Here is a 21,907-nt window from a genome sequence, read left to right on the forward strand (position 1 = left end):
AAAATGCTTGCCGATAAGGAAGACGTGTCTGATGACTGTATAAAAATTTTCAGATAACAGTACATGATTTGGAATACTTCCTTAGTAAAGATCTTCCTCTTTATAGAATCAATTACAAGTCAATAAAACTGTTTGATAAGTTACAAACACCAAAAGATGCTTTCCTATTTGATCCTGATTCGAGGCAAAATGAAGGAAGCTATTTAAAGGGAAGAGGTTTCGTTAAAATACTGAAAGTTGTGAATGATACAACTGAAAGATGAGCACAATTAATCGAAGAATTTCACAATCAATTTACCAAATTTGAGTCACAAAAGCAATTTAGTTTACAGACAGTCCAAGATTCGGAAGAAAATGCACATGATTGAAATACATTGAGAAAAGCGTATGATTAAGGTAAAGTTTCTAAAGCACTATTTCATTCTTATTCCATGTAAAATCTTTAGATGATATGAAGTAATTAAAAAGATTAGTTTTAGTGCTACCTGGCTGTAAAAATATTTTGCAAACCTAGGAGAAACGATGTAAGGGGTCTAGAGTAAAACTCGATTTGTGAGAAAATTATTAAAAGGGTTAAAGTTCAACGCCCTAGGGGCACGTGTTATTATTAACCGATCGAGCTCAAATTTTGCACAGATTATTTTTTATTATAGTGTCACAAAACTAGGGGGCGTCACTTGTTGAATTCCGAAAAAAATATTTTTCCATATAAATAAGGACCACCCTAATATATATATATATATATATATATATATATATATATATATATATATATATATATATATATATATATATATATATATATATATATATATATATATATACCCCTCTTAATATGAGGTTTGGCCCGAGGTAAAAATAAAAAAGGTTGGGCACCACTGATGCATAGCATCAATCTCAGTTCTGTAGAACTTTTCCAATTTTTTACTTGATGCACAATTTCGACTTGAATTTGAAAGGCAAGAAATCAATTTATTTTTTAAAGAAAATTTGCTTCACCAAAAAAGAGTCAACTATTTTAAGTTTGCCCCCTAAGCAGTTGGCCCAGTCGGGGATCCCCAACTAGCCGACCTGTCCAGTCCGCTCCTGTATATATACTTCATTTCTTTATTTTTCTAAAAATATTATGGATTTCCCAGAGCACAAATGTACCCATGCATTACTAATCTTTTTTGTGACACTGTATTTTTTGAGATTATTTAAAGAAAATTATTCCTTTATTTTATGGTATTTGAAAGAAATGTTTTCAGTTGTTGTTCACATGTGCTCTTTTGGGGCACATATGAACAAGACTGGGGCACATATGAACACAAATAAAAAAAATGCAGGAAAAGTGTCATATCTCGTAAGTATTTACTAAATTGTTTACCAAACATTTAGTAACAAAAAAATTAAAAAATAAAAAGTAAGAAAAAATATTAAATAATAATAATAATAATTACTGATTTGGTTTTACATGAGATCTCACAACTTTTTAGGTGGAAGCGAGAGTTGTATTTTTGAACATTCTGTAGGGAATAGATTGTATCAATGTTATTATCTTTTAAAAGTGAATTTTCATTTGAATAATCTAGTAGCTATAAAAAATAAATAAATGAATAAATAAAAAGTAGAAGTAAAAAAATAAAAATAAAATGTGGTTAGAATTTTATTTGTTTGCAAATATTCAACTGGTACCACAAAGAGAGTTTCTCAAGTTTTAAACATGTTCCTTCCACTGCAATAGAAGTTCAGTGTCGTTCAGTCGCATAGCAGCTTTTTCGTCTAATCGTCGACTCTGTTCGTCAGAAAAAATAGTTTTTCCAATCACCTGTTACTCCCTTGCGAATGAAATTTCTTGGCCTCATCCTTTCTGTGTCGTCTGCTCCATTAGTATTACTTTCGCTGTTACATTTTTGTTCCCCATCACTGACTTTCGTTTTGGATTGTTGCGGGATGTCTGTGGATTGAGTCTCAGTTTGGTTGTAGATGCTGCTCATGTATTCAAAACTACTATATTTAACCACTTTTTCAAGTTTTTCAGCACCAGATCGCAAAGGCTCTGCGTATAGTTTATCGTCAAGGAACGATGCCATCTCGAGAATGGCTCTTTTTACATCGACTTTCATGTATTCATAGGTTGTGAAGAAAACATTCGGATCATTCCTGAGAAAGAAACAGAAATAAGATGCTGTGACTAAAAATATGTGTTCTGAGCTTATTTTTAATAATACACTGCTTTCAACATTTAAAACTTTTTAATGTCTAATACGAAATGCTAAAGGTTATGTAACTTATGTACTGTCTAGATCAGTGGTTCCCAATCTGGGAGGGGGGGGGGGGTGATCACCCCCATACTAGCGGTTTGGCTCTTCAAGAATGTGCTGAATTTTTGAGGCGCGATAGGTTGGGAGATGTGTTTTTAAAAGATAAAAATATCGAAATTGAAAACGCACATGAAACCGATTGTTCAGAGCTCAGGAATCACAATTTAAGAAAGAACCGAATTAAAGTTCAGGAACTTTCTCTTCACTCCCCAGTTGAAGCTTAAGGGAGATTTTCACTATTCATCTTTCTGTCTATGAATTTTCAAACGTTCATTTTTTTTTTAAAAATTTTAAGTGCCATTGTTTTTAATACCGACAGATTTTGAAAAGAAAATTTTCACCGAAAGTTGTACTTCTGCCTTGAAAAAGCCCGTCAATGATCTTAATTATTTCTCTTGAAATACCTATCAGTTTGCTTCGGACTTTTATTTTTTTATTTATTTTTTTAGTATAAGAGGGTTTGTGGAAAATTGCTTTATTATGTACACTTTACTTTGAATTAAAATTAGGGATTTATGGTTTTCAATACTATCGATGTTCACTAGCGCCAACTTAGTTTTTTTTTCAAGAAAGGTGTGATATGGGGGGGGGGGGGGCGGGCGTGTAAGGCGTCAGACAACCTCTAAAGGGGGTGATAGGATAAAATTGCGAAACAAAATCAAATATAATGGTAAAATGAATAATAAAAACAGTTCGTTGAAAATACACAGTATATATATGTTACTGTTGAAGACCAAAGCCTTGTAAATGTCAACATTCGCCGGTGAATAGCAACATACGCATAGCAAAGATATCGGCGAGTGAAGCTGTAAATTTTGACTGGTGAATCACGGGTGAATTTTGATATTCTCCAATTTCGATCTTTCACGTAAAATATATATATATATATATATATATATATATATATTGTAACGGATCCGGTGCGACTTCCAACTTTCTTGAAAGGACGACACAGTTCTTGAGAAAAAGACAGGAAATTTATTTACACTATGTACAGGAAAGATCGTCAACAACTGCTAAATTAATCATCCGCAATTAAGCAAATATCACACAACACCGTAAACTCAATGGTTACACATGTATTTAATTCCAAATACGAAAAACAACACAGCGAAAATGCCTCGCAATAAACAGAGCTAATACGCTCTCAGTACAAATTCTCAATCGAAACTAACTTTTTATCATGCGTAACGGCTTTTTATACACATCGAAAGAGAACTCTCAAATATTCCACAAGATTCCCGAAAATCGTAGACGGTTCTACCTCTACCTTATTTCTTCACATTCACAAATTTTATCATTCAGAAATGAGGGGCCCGTATACTGCAGCCGAATGTACAGGGGCTGTATATTCAGTACAAGAAACTATTTACAGGTTACGTTGCTACAATAATTTTAGATGAAAGATAATTTAGTAAACGCCCTAATTTAGCTAGACCACGACAAATTAATCACAAAAATAATTACTATTTACAGAATTTGTAACAATATATATATATATATATATATATATATATATATATATATATATATATATATAAAGGCATTATTTTTTAATGTTAGAGCATGTTCCCCCTCTTACTGAATCAAAATTGTAATTTGTAATCACCAACTCGTACCTGTGCTGATACCAACTAAGAAGATGATCAAAATAATCTCCAAACAAGGTCTCTCCGGACAGAAATATTTCAAAAAAATCGTCGAATGAGCCTTCGAAGCGGTGACTTCTCATATGATGATAGAAAGAAACGCAACAATCCTTCGGGTTCCTGGCGATGAAAATATATTTTGCTTTCGATGACCATGGGCATAAATGGTAGAGCAAGTGAGTTTTAATGGCTCCTGGTCTCGGCATGTCTTCCGCAGCTTTTGCACCTGGAAAAAAAAACAAAACAAAAAAAAAAAAACAAAAAAAAAAAAAAAAACATTGCATTAAAAATAAATAAATTGCAAGCAACTAGTAAGCGTCTTTTCTTGTGAAATCATTCCATGCATTTTTCATGAAAGGGGGAAAGGTATGTGACTGTGTGTGTAGAAAATATGAATGAATTCATTTTAATACGCATTTTTCAGCTGGTATTATTTCTTCGTATCTTTTCTGTCTTATTCAATTTTTTTTGCTTATATATACCGTATTACTCCGCATTATCCGGCATGCCGCAAAATTTGGGGGTCACCAGATTTTCAATAACACTTGAATGGTCCTTTTCGGCATGCCGAAAAAATCAAGGTTAGGAAAAAAAATTAAAATTATAAAAAATGTAAGTTCAGCTTAAAAATGAATATAAGTTCTATATATATCTTATTAGTATTAACAGTTTAATTTTGAAAAATATTTACTAACGATGTCATTTGTTATTTTAACAAGTGAAAAATATTGTTTAAAAACGAATAATTTAACAAAAATTAAATTAAAACTAAGTAAGCAAGCATTTAAGCAGTAAGTTACTGCCCCTAAACCAGTGCTTAAGAATTTATCATTGCTATTCAATAAATAAAAATTAAACTTACCTATCTAAAAGGAACCTAAAATAATTTATTTAAAAAAGCTATGAACAAATCGTAGTAACGATTATTGCTTCTGAATTGATTACTTTATTGGCATATATGTAATTAAATGCATTAATAATGGCATACCATAAAAACCAAGCACATATTATATGCAATACACTTTTTTTTTTGAATGAAGATTACTTTCGGGATTTATTAATTTTTTTCTTTTCGGTGATTTGCTTTCTGATTGGAACTGAATGGGGAAATTTACTTTGGTTTTGTAGCAAAATAATCCTCGAATTATCCGGCATGCCGAAAAATTCGAATTTCCCGGCATGCTGGTCAACCTCGTTTTTTTCCGGCATGCCGGTTAATGTGGGGTAACACGATACTAAACATACTGGATTGCATCCCCGAGTACGTAACAGCGTTTTGAGACAATTTGTAAAAGTCAGGTTTTTAATTAGACAGCACTCTTAGAAAATCGATCGGGATATCACATAATCTGCTCTGAAAGGAAGAATTTAATCAAAAATAAATGATTAAGTTACAATTGGGGCACGGTTTTGTTCCAAAAATACACCTCTAATATTCACACAAACAACAGTGGTAATAATAATGAGCTGGAACCTCGTAAAAAAGGGATTCGCTTAGAACTAATTTCGACTTGTGAGAAATAACATACATCACCCCCAAGTGCCCCCTCTTCCTATCACTTCAGCGACAAACCAGATGCGAGTCTCTCGGGAAAGGGAAGTAACATACATTTCTCTTTCAAAAATAACATCGGAAATTTCATTAAACTAAGTCATACGAATTAAGAAAAAAATAACAACATTTTAGAAACTAACTTCGCACGTTAATCCCATTTAAACAGAAAATAGTAACCCCATTAGAGTGTAGTAGAACCCCCATAATCCCAACTAATTGGGAAAGGAGAGGGGGGGGGGGAGAGGAATATCAAACGGTTCGCATTACAGAACATATTATACTTTTTACATGTCCTATTCATAAAAAAAATCTAGAACGTGGTTAAAATGGATCTTAAGTGTTACAGAAAAGACGGAAATGCATTGCAATAAAACTTTTGAAAATTTAATTTATTAAATGTCCTCGCAGAGCTCACTTAATTTTCATGTCATGCTCACTTAATTTTCCTTACAGTACAATGAACTGTACAATACATGTCATGTATTTCATCTCGGTAGCGTTCGGATAAGTGGATAGTCGGATGACTAGGACTCGGATTAAATAACACAGGATCGAATTACTGTGTAAAAGAACATTTCATTGAAAGTTTTTAAAGAGGATCAAGCAAATTCATTTGTAAACACTTAAAATTAGTAATCACTTTCACAATTTCAAATTTAACTGACACACACACGGATTTTTGTTTAAAAACTTAATTTATGATTAAATATTGTTCTAAAATATTTATTGTGCCATTAATTCATTGAATGACAAAAAAAAAAAAAAAATCTTTTTCTGAACCTACTGCTTCTTTAACCGTATTAATTATTTTATCTTAACAATAATCAGAACAAAAAATGAATTTCTTTCTCAGTCAATGTAAGTTTTTCTTAATGTATGTTACGTTAGTTTTATGTTTCGGTAAATTTACTAAGTACGAATAGAAAGTTTTCTTTTCCCTTCAAATTCGTCATACCTACTAAGCTCAAAATGAATAAAACAGTAGTGCTTTCTCGGATAATGTAAATTTTTGTTAAAGTTTATTCAGATAATTTTAATTTTCGGAAATTCACTACGTTCGAATGGAAAATTTTCCTTTTCCCTTCGAATTTTTCATATTCGTTGTAAAAGTACTAAAATAGTTTTTAAAATTACCTTTTAATTCTAAAAATGGAGTAATTTCTCCCATCTCTTCTGCAGATGCTGGAACACCTTGTCGAAAGATGAGAGTGATAATCTGCTGGGCCCATGTTGTTCCACACTTCGGAAAAGTCACGATGAACACGTCATCGTCTCTGGGCTGATATTTTAGTGCAGATCGAAATGTCTCAGGTGAGAAAGCGGAAGGTATTCTTAAGCCATCAACTATCTGCGTCCTTTTTATGGTACATCTTTCCATGTTCAGCATTTTAGTGTCCTGTAAGCAACATCGTTATGTTTAAAATCAAACTGCACAGCATGAAACGTGTCCTTTAAATCAGCGTTTCTTAAATTACGTTGCGAGGACCCCTGGGATACCATGGAGATCACTCAAGAGTTCCATTAAACTTGAATTCTTCTTTTTCATAACGTTCAAATTATTCATTTAAAAACTGAAGTTTGGGTGAAGTTTTTAGATAGAAATTTCCAAATGAACCGCAAAGAAATCATCAAAACAAATTGTGGAATAAAACTACATTTATTGTAAACATACGACCTACAATTATGTGAGTACAACAACACGACACTTTTATTGAAATGACATTTGATTCTTCCCTGCGTCACAAATTTAAACTAATGCCGCCCATTGAGAAGGAATAGATGGAGAGAGTGCAACCCTACTATCCCGATACGGCAACAGTACCATGTGACTTGGGGAGCAATTTCGAGTTGACCGTAACCGTTGAAGAAGTTTTCATTAGCTGAAGCCATGCATAATAACAACCTTTAACTGTAGAAGGGAAAAATTAGATTTATAGTAAAAATACAGTATTCTAGCATTGTAAACTGTGAGGAAAAAGCCCCACCAGGAGGTCCAGTAACTTTTCCCTAGCATGTACGAATCTTTTTTACTTCTAAATAAAGAAAAAATAACATTTATATGCATTCAACGAGTACATATTCCACAGTTGCCTATAATTTTTAAATTTTTGTACTTATTTTATCTATAAAAGTTATAAAACATTGTATATCTTGAGTGCCAATAACGTTTTAGTTCCATAAAAACACTTTTTACTTAACTAGTAATTATTTTAACGGCTCTTAAGCATTTTTGTGCACATTTGCTTTGTTGGCGAGTATCTTCTCGCCAAGCCCCTGTGAACAGCAGATGCGCAAGAATAAAGATTTGCTATTTTTATGCTTCAATTTAAATACTAGTATGCCTGCGTATGAAATCATTTCAAAACATTGATTATGAATCCATAAATTTTCAGTCAATAACAGAACACTTTAAACTATTTGTACATGCCCGTCATTTCAGGGAATAAACATCAAAATACATGAAAAATGCAATTACATTATATTTTAAAATTCGGAAAGAAGTGGGGAGAGGGAATTTGAATGATAGGCCTCTATTTGTATCCGTTATTTATTTATTTATTTATTCTTATGCGGTAAAGGAGTTGGAGCCAGAGTTGCTCTGATTTGTCGCCCCGACTTCATAATAAGCGCCGTCGCGCCGTCTGAAAAATATTTAATGCCAAAAGAGCGATTGCGTGCCAAAACGCGACAACTTCCCAGCCAAACAAGTCACCTGACCTAGGAAACATTGGGTCCCAAACTTATTTTACTGAGATATTTGCTATGGCTCCCTCCATTAGTATTCCTTCTCAATGATGCCGCCCCAGTGGCGGATCCACAGGGGGGGGGGGGGATTGGGGCGATCGCCCCCCCCCCCAACAGACTTCGTGGTTTTTTTTTTTTTTTTACTATTAGGTTGCATACCAAAATAAATCGTTTTTGTTTGAACACTTTCTGAAGAATAATCTAATTTTTTTTCAAATTCAAAATTTATACATTAAATTTTTTTCATTTATGCTCAAAATTTAAATGATAAATGTTAAAAATTGAAAGCGTATTTCCTTCTCAGCGTTTGTTTTATATCGTTCGAAGGTGTAATCATTCCTGCATATTTATAACTGGTGCCATACATAAGTTTTATTTTTGCTCCAGGGGGGGGGGGGGGGGTATTACATATTCCCTTAATTTGCGGTTTTTTAGTTGATTGATATGAAAATACGGGTTTTTTTTTCTCCTTTATCTATTTGATAAATTTAATTATATTATATATAAATGTGAGTTGATGAAGTCAGTAGCAATGCTACGGTGGCGCGGATGGGTTTGCCCCAGGTGGCACCCGAAATTGATCTTCAACTTTTTTTGAAAAATTTAAATGCTTCAATTCTAAAAAAAAATTCCCCAACATTTCAATTTATATTAAAAATTATTTTGCAGGGCGGGGCTAAGCCGGGTGACACCCCCCTAGAGTGTGACACTAAAATGAATATGAGAAATTTCGATGTTTCAATTCTGAATTTTATTTCCAACATGAAAAAAAAATATTTTTTTTTTCTATCAAACATATTGGTCTCACTAGAAGGGCATTTGAGGCGGCTGGGTACTCATATGGAGTGGGGCGGGGGGGGGGGGCGGAGACACCCAAAACGCATGTAAGAGTTCCGGAAAAATGTAAATACCAACAGAAATTCGCATATGTTTTATAATCTCTCAAATGCATTGGTATCAATACGAGGGAAACGTTTATTTCGGATGATATCCCTCCTCGGGGGGGGGGGGACACCAATTTCGTTTTAGTTTATGAATATTGTATGAACTTCGTTTCTTTCATCGAACATTGAATAAGGTTTTTTTTTTCGCCTTCGGTTGATGGGGAGGGGTGAGGGGTGATAGCCCAGATTACCACCCCGGTTGACATCCAAGTTTGCTACGCCACTGATTAAGTGTAATTTAAACAATGCTGTAACAGAATATGGTTTTTTAACAGATCAATTTTTTTTTTTAATTAGTTAAAAGATCTTTTCTGTCTCTTGTATTTCGCATTTCCTAGTAAAAATCTTATTCAAACAAAAGTAAACTACACTTAAAACGTTTTATTTTGATCCTAAATTTATTTTAATACTGGTTAAAATAGTGGAAAATTATGTTTTGTATAACGAAAATTAACCGCTTTATTTGCTTCTGGTTCTATAATAAAAGCAATTTTTGTTACAAGATTTATTTCGATATATCTTTATTTAAACTTTTGTTTCACGGTTTTTACTGCCGCTATTTGTAGTTATAGTGAACTTTGGTAGTTGCTTGCTTTCATTTTTTCTGCAATCATTAGACATTATTTTTATTCAAAAGTGTATTACCGAGGAGATTCATAGAAATGCCTCATAAATCCATGTCATATCGATCTCTGAAAATCCCACGTTACATTAGAATGGTATTTTTTTTCATTCCGTAATAGGATGAGAGAAAATATATAAAAAATGGCGATATAAGGGAATGTAATTTCCTTTATTTGTAAGACTCAATTTAAAAGGTCATGAATGATCTTCGCAACGAAATAGCTTTTGTGCGTCCGATACTTTTGAGCCGCATGTGAGAACGGATGGGCTGGAATCATAGGCGGCTCGTGGGGGCAACTGCCCCTCCTTTTCAAAAACAAAGGGGCACTGCCCCCTCCGTTTTTCTAACTTCAAAGTTATAGATCGACTGGAAAATGCTGGTGCTGATCGATTCACGTGTTTAAAGAAAGAAGAATTGACTTAATAAGGGTACTTTAAATGTTTGTCACGTTTTTTGATGAAGATTAAATTGGAGCTTTGAATCGAAAGAAGGAAGTCTACTGTTGATATTTGTCTCGAGATTTCAGGTCGTGTCCCTAGGTTTTTTTTTTTTTTTTTTTTTGAGACGATCATTTAACCAACAAACAAAAATACCATAGCCCAATTTTATAAAATTTAAAATAAAATAATAAATAAATAAATAAGGGCGCTGCCCACATCCCCCCTCCCGTGACTTCTCTGACCCCCCCCCCCAAATTTTTTGTGGACCAATCGCCCATGGATAAAATCGCCCCCCCCCCCAAACAGGCCTCTGGATCCGCCACTGTGCCGCCCACTGGAATCCTGGAGAAGTTTAAAAGATTCAATTTTCAATTGTTACTAAATGCCCTGTTAGCATTTTTATCATTTGTAGTTAAATGTAAGCGAAACGGGGCTCTCAACTCATGTTTCGATAAAAAATAAATGTCGCTACAGGCTTCTGCTCAGCTGATACAAGAACTCAAATCCATAAAGCCTTATTTTTAGTACCATACTAAAAATAAATATCACTCATTTGAAGCAAAAAACTTTAATGTTTTGTTTGAATATGTTGTTAAAAAATATTTAAAGAAATTTTGTACAAATAAAATGCTTTAAAATGTCAAATATTTGGAAAGAAAAAATCACTTTTATTACAAGTAAAACCATTTCTGAAATGTATGCATTCAAACCATAATATACACCAGGGATTGACCCTAAAATGGGTCTCATTTATAAAAGAAATTAAGGAACGTCTGCTTTGGTGAAAAGTAGTATCTAGTATATTTTTGGCTTGAAATAAAATAAAATTTTATAGCGTCCTTCAAGAATAAACATCACTCCCAGCCCCCAAAACATAGGACATGACTCATTGGGAAATTTGCAATCTGCGTTTTGTCCATCATGTCACATTAAACTCGTTCAATGAAAATATTTGAAGAGGAAGAAAGGCGGAATGTCATTTTTTTTTTGTTCGAGTTGAATTTAATACGGAAACATAGACTGTTTCTAGAGTAGACTTCGTTTTCTTTTTTATTTTATTTTATTTTTGTTTTATTTTATTTTATTTTATTTTATTTTATTTTATTTTTATTTTATTTTATTTGAAAAGATAAGAGGGGCTGTGGAAGAAGCTTCGTTTTGTATGCCGGAGGCCGTGGGTTTGATTCTTACCGATGCCCTGAATGTTATTTCCATACCTTTCAATCTTTGTGCTGTAAATCTTTCCAGTGTTTGTCCGGAGGCAAAAGCGTTTTTTCCTCGCAGTCCTCTATGTATGTGAAGCTGATTAGCTTCTGGTATCTTATGCCGTTATAAAGCGAATGCATCTATCTATGAATGCATCTATCTATCTCTGTCACTGTAACTTCTTCCAAACGCCAGAGAATTGACGAATCGATCCAAGTATTGATAGATTCGCAATTTTTCAGGCTACGTGTTTTGCTAAGCTGCATAATTATACGACTTTAATTAGCTGGTGATTTTAATTTAAAGTACTTTTTTTTTCTTTCTCCATTTTTCTTATCAAAATCTCATACACTGCTCTCATCTTATTTATATTTTACTTCTCCCTTCACTCGGTTTCAAGACCGTATTGCCGTTTAAGTCGTTCTGAGCAGTACAGAAGCTGGCAGAATATCTGTTTCGACGGAATAAAAGAACTAAGTTGCGTTTTTTTAAGTGTCTAATCTTTTCTGTCGGAAGAAAGACCTTGGAATGGCCACAGCGAAAGTAAATCAAGATAGATGCACGCCGCGCCGAAAACTTATGCACTGCCCATAAATTATTGCACCGCCGCAGGCGGCAGAGGAGGGACGAAGCCCCCAAAATACATTGCTGAAGGCAGTGTACAATTCGCCACAGACGAGAAGCAGGAGCTGCTGTAGGCAGGGGCGTAGCTAAGGGGGGGGGTTTGGGGGACAAAATGTTTGTCCCAAAAAAAAGGAGAGAGAGAGAGAAAGAAAGAAAAGAGAAGAGAAAGAAAAGAGAAGAGAAAAAAAAGAGAAGAGAAAAAAAGAGAAGAGAAAAGAAAAAGAAAAGAAAAAAAAAATCAAAATTTTTTTTATGAATAACAGTGGTCAAAAATTCACTTCGCTCTCCCCCCCCCCCCCAGTGCCATTGAAAAATCAGCTCAATGAGTGACCCTCAAGCGTAAAGACGCCTCATTCCTCACTGTGCTGCAACATTTTTTTTGATAATTGAGTGAAATTTTACACTTCTCTTTAGAAATGAGATTGATTTGTTAAATCTAAGAATATGTAGCCTTTTTTTGTCATAGATTCTGAAAATTGTTAAGTATGTTTATTTTTATGAGCGGTGCAGTGGGAATATTACATACAGTTGAATCTGCTATGTTTTGAATTTCACAGGAAGGAAAAAAAATCGAGATAAAGAGGTTTTAAGATACGGGGGCTTTAAGAAACTTTATAGAAATTTGGAATATGATGGTGAAAATTTGAAATCGATACTATAGAGAACATGGCCTCTTGATCAAAATTTCTCTGTATTAGTTTTGTTAGGTCTTGGTTCTATTATTACATTATTATGTGCTTTATTGCCAGTTTAAAGAAACTTTGAGCATATCTTTTTGAAAAAAACGTCATTTATTGCTTTTTGGTGTCTGATTTTTTCTTTTTTCTTGTTTTTTTGATTAATTATTTATCCTCTTGAGAGTTAGCAATTGCTGCAAATCTAACCTGGCCAATATTCTAGGATTTTCCTTTTTTCTTTACTTGAAAAAATCTTAAACTTCCCTCCTATCATCTTGGTTTTCTTTAAGGAATCATAATTTTAAGAAAGAGAGCGATCACAGAACATTACTAAACCAGATAACAGAGCAAAATGGCTTTTAACTTGAATGACCTTTAACCATGAACTTGAAATACTCATCCATAATGCAACTAATACTCAACCTGTGAATTTCACCCCTTTACTCTTCTTCCAAGAAAGTGCTCGAAACGACTGTCCTTTCGTTAATTTTCCTAAAAAACCTATTCGTGGAACGCATTTCTCCTTTTTTTGCCCCCTCAGCCCTTTCTGTTTCGAGTTGAAGAAAATGCTTTTTGCTTGCTGCTTTGAAGATCATTGGGCTTCGAATCCGAAAATGATAGCATAGCCGGAATTCGAGACATAAGGTTTTTGTTGGCGTTGTGCTGTGATAGTCAAAACGGCCTTTGCTAACCAGAAAATCCACCGCAATCACATCGATTTGTCGAAAATGTCAGCCAGTATTTACTGCGTATTCTTTTAAAAACGTTTAGTCTGAACTATTTAGAATAGTATATTCTAAGTGAACGTTGTTGTATAATGAAGAGAGCAAAACCGATAACAAGCTTTTTAACCCCCCCCCCCCCAAAAATGTAAATGACGAAAATGGTTGCTCTAAAAAGAGAAAGTTAACGTCCTCTGAAGAAAACGAAGTACAGTCTGCTGAAGCAGCATTAATTCCATCGAACCCTTCTGAAGGAAATTTTATTTTAATTTAAAAGAAAAACTGCATAGCATTACAGGAATAAAATGTTTAAAAAACGAAATGAATCTAGACTGTTCTGTACTATTTCTGTTAGCTTGGTTCGCATTAAAAAGTAGAAAATAAACAAGACTTCTGTTTATAACACTCGAAAATTGCTGTTGCTCTCTCAAATAGATATTTATATAAATTCTAAAGCAGGTAATAAAATTAAAAATAAAAACTTGAAAGGAGAACAGATGGTATGCAGCTTTGTGCAAATAACTTTCTACCGCCTATATTTCTTCCCTCTTTTTTAATTCAAATTTTATTAACTGCTTTAGAACTAGCATAAATGTAAATACATATAAAAAGCAACATATAAATATAACGATATGAAAAGTCATTTCATTTTTTGCAGGTTATAATCAAGAAGTCTTTTTTTATTTTATTTCATGCTTTTAGTGCGAACCAAGTTAGTAAAAATAGTCTGACCACCGATGAGATTGAAAGTCAAACATCCAGTTCACAGGCGGAAATGGAAGTATCTATTAGCTTTCAGGGATGCCAGCTTTTGTAGATGTGTGTTAGCCTCTAAATTAAGCAGTCACACTGAAATGAACGGAACACGCTCATCAGATATTTGATTTTCCACCTGATTTGGATAGACTGGTTTTGACTAGACCTGTTGCTAGAAAGTTTCACTTTAAATTAAATGGAGAAAAAGGAAAAAAAAGTTAAATTTTCCAAAACATTACAAAAAATAAATTAAAAAAAAATCTTTGATTTTGTTTTGTTTGACACAAGTATCGAACTTGAGGCACCCCATTCCAAAGTATAAAAGTTCACACACACACACACATACACACACACACACACACACACACACACACACATATATATATATAATAAAAGAAGTAACCCCCCCGAAAGTCGGGTCTAGCTACGCCTCTGGCTGTAGGCAGCTGATCTAGCCGACCAGGTGGCTAGTAAACAAATAACATTTGAACAGATAAAACAGAAGAAGGAATAAAGTGAAAAATTACAAGACATAATTACTTACAATGAAGAAACGATGGGGGTTTGAACTTTGAAACTAACGTAATTTTCTCAAATTCTGGAAATATTGACAATTTGTCTTTCTTCCCCGGGTGCTCTTCATTTTGTAAAAGCCTTGGACAGATGAAGAATGGCTTCTTACTTCTCAGAAACAAATCCAAAAAATTAAATGGGGCAAAGTTTAAAGAAAAAAAAGGAGCACTCTCATACTTTAAAAGACTTTCGAGATGAAAATAAGCTGTCGGAAGCAAAAAGGCATTCCCACTACTCTCCACTGTTTACAAGCTAAAAGGTTTGCATCCACTAAAATAACACTATTTGAAGGTTTCTTTTTACTTTTATTAGCATGGCTTGTATTTTTCACTGGTATAAACGAAAGTATTGCTACGATGAGTTTAAAAAGCATTTAGGAGAATGTAGGGTAATATCGCTCAGCGGGAATTTCCGCTCACCCCAAATATCTCTAAATAATTCTGAAATTAAAAAATCGCGATTGGTATACGACAAAACCTAACATCAAGGTAAATTTATAAAGCCTTTGTCGGAAGGAAAGGGTGTCTTTGTGACCTCACACACACACACACACGTAATTAGTGTGCAGTTGTTTTGTTATAACGTTCTATAACATCTCACTTGCAGGCAAGTGCGTTAATTTCCCATTATCTCATTGTTTCTAAAATTACGTCTCTTATTTCCAATTTTAATTTATTCATTACAGCTATTATGAGTCAGTAGTCAGTATAGGTTTAGCTGTACTTCGAGCTTTTATTTACTTCTGTATTGCCAATTGTTATGCTTTCAAGTCCGACATGGCGATGAAAGGTGATGGCTTTCACAGAAGCTCAGTGATTGAAACATGCTCATATTGATGAGTCTCAGCTGTGATGATGATTATGATGATCCAGATGATTTGCTTCCAATCTAATAAGGTGGTCAGAAATCTGCAGTTTTTGCGGAGACTTCGGGATAGATAACGAAACGTAATTTCGTTATACCTAATGTGTGGTTACAATATGTGTGAAAGTAGTCTGAAACCTCATGCACTGGTCGTACGACAGGCAAATGTAGGGGCGTGAACAGCCTACACAAATATATACAGCGACTCCCAAAAGTCTTCGTACACCTACGACTTTCAACGAAATGGGCCCCAATCCATTGGTTAGAACTAACATTTCGGAATGGGTATTTAATTATAAGATCAATGATCAATTTTTAACAAAACTGCATGAAAAGTTTTTAAAAAATATTAAAACTTAATTTTTAAAAAAATCAAAAACCAAAAAGTGCCGGAAATTTTATTTCACAAAAGTCTTTGTACACTTTATAAAATGTCTATATATTATTGAATAATTTAACTTTTGATTAAGTTATTAATTTGTAGAATATCATACAGTATTCATAACACCTTTTAAACGTCTGGGAATAGATTTCATTCTTTTTCTTTCTTTTTTTTTTGTGCAATTTCTGGGTTAGTGTTCAACCACACTTCGAGTCTTACTGTTTCTAGCTCTATTTTCGTTTTAAAGTCCTATTTTTGTAATCTAGCCTCCAGATATCTCTAAATACATTACATTAAGTTAAAATCTGGAGATTGAGGAGGTATTTTCTAAACTTTAGGACAATTTTCGAGGCACTAGACGCAAACGTTGAAAACCGTGTGCTTCTTATCGTTATCTTGATGAAAAACAAAGTTGTTTCCAATAACCAAATTTTCGGCTAATAGTTCAAAATTGGTTTTTAAAATATTTAAAGGAACAGCATGATTCATTATTTCATCAAAAAATTACAAACTACCAAGTCCTGATCCTGATATGCACCCTCACACTAGAACACCTCCACCGTCCTGATTAACTGATCCAAATAAGTTCTTAAGATTAAGTTCCTAATTTTTTCTTCTACTTACAGTTACACAACAATTTAACCAAAAATGTTGAATTTATTTTTATATGTAAGTAAGACGTGATTCTAAAACTTTTTTAGCTTATTTATCATTGATTTTGCGACGAAAAGCGTAAGCTTTCTGTTTTTCGCACGATCAAGAAAATTTCTGCGGGAAGAGGTCCCATTTAATCCAGCTAATCAGAGAACTTGGCGAACAATTTTAGGTGAAAATTAAATGTAAAATGTTTCATTTAACTCTGCAGAAACTTTTACAGCACTCAAATGTGTATTTTTCATAATTTTTTTAACTTTAAATCTCCGATCACGTTTCGTCAACTTTGTCGGTTGACCTTTTCTTACCTTCTTTTCGGTCCGATTCCTTTCTTTAAAGCATTTTATCAAGCACTTTACTATACAAACAAATAAATTAACTAATTTAGAGACATTTCAAACCAATTTACCACTACTGTGGGAAAAAAAATTCAAATTTTGAATGGTGCTTGCGGTTTTTTACGAATACCAGCCATTTTACAGTAATAAGCACAATATTAAGGAATAAATAAACAAAAAATTAAAGCCAAATGACTTATAAGGGTCAACACAATGTAAAAATATTAATAAAATGGTATATGATAATTTTAATCATGAATTTATTCGAAAATATTTGAGTGTACGATGACTTTTGTGGCGTGTCATTTCTCTGTCTCTTCTTTTTCTGACCCATTTCAAAAAGAAGTTTCGTCAATATTTAAAAAAAAACCAATGGATTGTATTTAGAATGACATAGGAATGATGTGAAAAAATATTGGACTTCATATTCGAATTCAGTTTCGAGTTATTTTGGTTTTACTAAAAAATTTCAAAGTGTACGAACACTTTTGGGAGCCACTGTATGGTCAGAAAAAGAAGAGACAGAGAAATGACACGCCACAAAAGTCATCGTACACTCAAATATTTTCGAATAAATTCATGATTAAAATTATCATATACCATTTTATTAATATTTTTACATTGTGTTGACCCTTACAAGTCATTTGGCTTTAATTTTTTGTTTATTTATTCCTTAATATTGTGCTTATTACTGTAAAATGGCTGGTATTCGTAAAAAAACCGCAAACACCATTCAAAATTTGAATTTTTTTCCCACAGTAGTGGTAAATTGGTTTAAAATGTCTCTAAATTAGTTAATTTATTTGTTTGTATAGGAAAGTGCTTGATAAAATGTTTTAAAGAAAGGAATCGGACCGAAAACAAGGTAAGAAAAGGTCAACCAGCAAAGTTGACAAAACGTGATCGGAGATTGAAAGTTAAAAAATTCATGAAAAACACACATTTGAGTTCTGTAAAAGTTTCTACAGAGTTAAAAGAAAAATTTTACGTTTAATTTTCACCTAAAATTTTTCGCCAAGTTCTCTGATTAGCTGGATTAAATGGGGCGTCTTCCCGCAGAAATTTTCTTGGTCGTTCGAAAAACAGAAAACTTACGCTTTTTGCCCCAAAATCAATGATAAATAAACTAAAAACAGTTTAGAATCATGTCTTACTTACAGATAAAAATTAATTCAACGTTTTTGGTTAAATTGTTGTATAACTGTAAGTAGATGAAAAAATTAGGAACTTAATCTTAAGAACTTAGTTGGATCCGTTAATCGGGACGGTGAAGATGTTTTAGTGTGAGGGTGCATATCAGCATCAGGACATGGTAGTTTGTAATTTTTTGATGACATAATGAATCATGCTGTTCCTTTAAATATTTTAAAAACCATTTTTAACTCTTAGCCAAAAATTTGGTTATTGGAAACAACTTTGTTTTTTATCAAGATAACGATAAAGAGCACACGGTTTTCAACGTTTGCGTTTAGTACCTCAAAAATTGTCCTAAAGTTTAGAAAATACCCCCTCAATCTCCAAATTTTAACTTAATGTAACGTATTTAGAGATATTTGGAGGCTAGATTACAAAAATATGGCTTTAAAACGAAAATAGAGCTGGAAACAGTAAGACTCGAATTGTGGTTAAACACTTACTCAGAAATTACGCAAAAAAAAGAAAGAAAAAGAATGAAATCTATTCCCAGACGTTTAAAAGGTGTTATGAATACTGTATGATATTCTACTAAATTATAACTTAATCAAAAGTTAGATTATTCAATAATATATAGATATTTTATAAAGTGTACGAAGACTTTTGTGAGATAAAATTTCCGGCACTTTTTGGTTTTTGATTTTTAAAAAATTAAGTTTTAATATTTTTTAAAAACTTTTCATGTAGTTTTGTTAAAAATGGATCATAGATCTTATAATTAAATACCTATTCCGAAATATTAATACTAACCAATGGAATGGGGCCTATTTCGCTGAAAGTCGTAGGTGTACGAAGACTTTTGGGAGCCACTGTATGTGACTTTCGTCGTACTTAAATGTCGTATCCTAACTTTGAGCGGAATTATTCTACCCACTACTAGGAGAAAGAAGGGGAATGACGCTCACGAGAAAGAAAATATGATTAATTAATCAAATTTAGGCACAAAATATTTTTTTAACGAGGTATACCTTCGAATATTAAGAAAAAAAGTTTTCAATCACAAATTTGCACAAAAGTTTGGAACTGGTTTTCATCGCTTATTTAACTACCCCATGTATTGAGCGGTAATGACGCTCCGTAACTTCCTCGTTTCCCTTATTCTCTAGAATTTGATTTGAACAAAAATGTGACTTTTGTAGTTTTTTGCAGAATTTTTTAAACTAAATATTAAAAAGATTCATATAATAAAAAAATACTATTGAAAAATACTTGGTTTTGTATGCAATACTGCACAAAATAAGTTTAAAAAGCTTGTTTTACTACATTTTTTTTAAACTAAAACGTGCCTTTTTGGTTAAATTGAGTTGTTTCGAAATTTTAAAAGTATTTTTTTTTATGAAAAAGCATGCTTAAAAAACTAAGATTTAACAATTAAAAAATTATTTAACAAAGTTTAATATTTTTTAACAATTATTTTAATCGGTGCACAAATTGAAATTCATTATTTACTCTTCTGCCCATGACATCGCAAGTGATGAAATACCATTCACTGATGCCATTAGCTCACAGCGCAAATTATCATGTCCTGACAACGCGGTTGACAGCAAAGCGAAAACATTTAGCTCACCAATGGAGGAAAACGCCAAAGTACATCACTTGTGACGTCATAAAGACCACGCCTTATTTCCGAAACCGAACATTTAAAAAATTGAATAAAAAATAACTGCTGGGAAAATAAAAGTTTTTTTTTTGACTCCATGTTATTTTATTTATTTATTTTTGCTTATTCTTTTAACTTCAGTGACTAAAAGTAGTACTTTTGACTGATGGAAACAACCCCATTAAACTGCCCTTTCATCTGAAAGCACGCTGCCTCTTTTTCAGTCGGGGTAAACGCTAATAGCGAGATAGAGCGGAAAATTTCTTACTTTACCTAAAAATTTATAATTACATTAAAATGACTTGAGTGCACTTACCTCACTGCAAATCTAAAGTATTTTTAAAATTGTTTAGACATCCTTTTTAGTCACTTTGATAGCAATCATACTTCTTTTTATATGCATCGATGCATTGTTTCGCAATATAATGCCATTCCCTCGAGTTGTGTTTTTTATGCCTCAAATCGTCGTTGTTTTCAGCACGATTAGCTGTCAAGGTCAAAAAAAAATTAGATACAAAGATAAGTTATCGAAATGCTGACAAAGAATGAAAATGCAACTAGAAATGAGATGCTCAATAGAAATGTGGAATGCCTTTTTTTTAATGACCCGTTCACGTTCAGCAGAGGATCGTTCTTCTCTTTCTTTTTTTTTTACCCGTTCGTTTGATTCATTCATTTGAGCGACGTCGATCATTTGAAAAAGTGGCGATATCTCAGCGAGAGTTACTCGCGTGAATTAAAAATGGTTCATTCTGTCATTTTTACTATTCTTTTGAAGAAAATCAGCTAAAATTAGCCAACAAAGAAAATATTCCGGGAAATATTGCTTTCTATTTTGTTTGAATCCTTGCATTACTTTATGAGATAATGGCAGCCATAATCAATGAGAAAGAGTATTTGGTCGTGCTATCCCTTTGAGAAGATTAACGCCAAAAATGAATCAGCACCTCGCCTTTTACGATATAACTGCACACCAAATTTTGTCTAATCCCTTGCATTATTTCTCGTGATATAGCTAGCAGTCACAAATGATGGAGAAAAATGTTTGACTGTTCCGCTCTCTTGAAGCTATTGGCGAAAAAATCAAATCAGCATCTGTACCATTTGTCTGAATCCATGGGCTCCCATATGCAAAATTTGAAGGGGGGGGGGGGGCTCATACATTTTCCCCATACAGACCGATTTCAGTACAAATTAGAGTTATTAAAATTTGATATTTTTAATAAATAACCTATTCACTATAGGCTGGAGAAGAAATATTTTTTTTTTCCATTTTTGCAAAGAAAAAAGCACTAAAGCAAGGAAGTTCTAATTTTAAAGGGGGGGGGGGTGCTTGAGCCCCCATATATGGCCCCGTATATGGGCTCCCTTGTCTGAATCCGTCCAACACTATTTCAGACAAAGCAGTTCCGCATGACCAAGAAGCTTTTCGCTCCACCCTTTTGGAGAAATTGTCGCAAAAAACCAATCCGCTCTAAATCCGTGTTGGTACACGCGTCTACCATAGTTCGTTTGAGTTCATGCAGTAGGTTTTGAGGTAGAGTGGTCACACACACACACACACAAAAAAGTAAAAAAAGAAAATTAATTTGAATTCTGAAATTTTGAATTCAAATTATGTTTTTCGCAATCACGAACTGAGACAGGACCCTACCCATTGGAATTATTGTTTCTAGAAATGGCTCCCCCCCCCCCCCCCAAGCCTGCCTCTCCTCCTGGGCGATTACGTGTGCATAGTTGTGTGTGTAAGTGTGTAGGCTTGTGTGTGTGCGTAGACCTGTGCGTATGCACGTAGGCGTGTGTGTGTGTGAGTGTGCGTGTGTGTAGGACATGGACGCTTCCGACAAGGAGAAGCGGATAGCTCAGGACCGGAGCAGCCGCGCCGCGCCGCCTGCAGAGGACGGTGGGTGGTGGTGCTGCAAAGGCTTCTGGTCCAAGCTGAAAAAGGCACGGACGCCAAAAACGGTCAAATGAGAACAATAAGCAATCGTGATTGCTCAAAAAAATCAGTCACGCACAAACATTTTCTTTTAAAAACGGTCAAAAAGAAATC

At 33.6% G+C, this 21,907-nt stretch overlaps 2 protein-coding genes across 2 annotated transcripts in view; both read right to left on the reverse strand.

Annotated features, from left to right (window-relative positions):
• The window catches only part of LOC129220670 (uncharacterized), a 29,660-nt gene extending 22,760 nt beyond the window's left edge, over positions 1-6,900 (reverse strand). Inside the window, 4 exon segments of the mRNA XM_054855098.1 lie at positions 1,706-1,792; positions 1,794-2,145; positions 3,926-4,181; positions 6,645-6,900. Coding sequence (XP_054711073.1) covers positions 1,706-1,792; positions 1,794-2,145; positions 3,926-4,181; positions 6,645-6,897 — 948 coding nt within the window. The 5' untranslated portion in view covers positions 6,898-6,900.
• The window catches only part of LOC129219731 (sulfotransferase 1C2-like), a 57,806-nt gene continuing 42,649 nt past the window's right edge, over positions 6,751-21,907 (reverse strand). The window contains exon 6 of the mRNA XM_054854019.1: positions 6,751-6,906. The gene's annotated coding sequence lies outside the window, so the exon portion shown is untranslated. The remainder of the gene's footprint in view (positions 6,907-21,907) is intronic.

This window comes from Uloborus diversus, chromosome 4, assembly GCF_026930045.1.
Source record: "Uloborus diversus isolate 005 chromosome 4, Udiv.v.3.1, whole genome shotgun sequence".
Lineage (NCBI taxonomy): Eukaryota > Metazoa > Arthropoda > Arachnida > Araneae > Uloboridae > Uloborus > Uloborus diversus.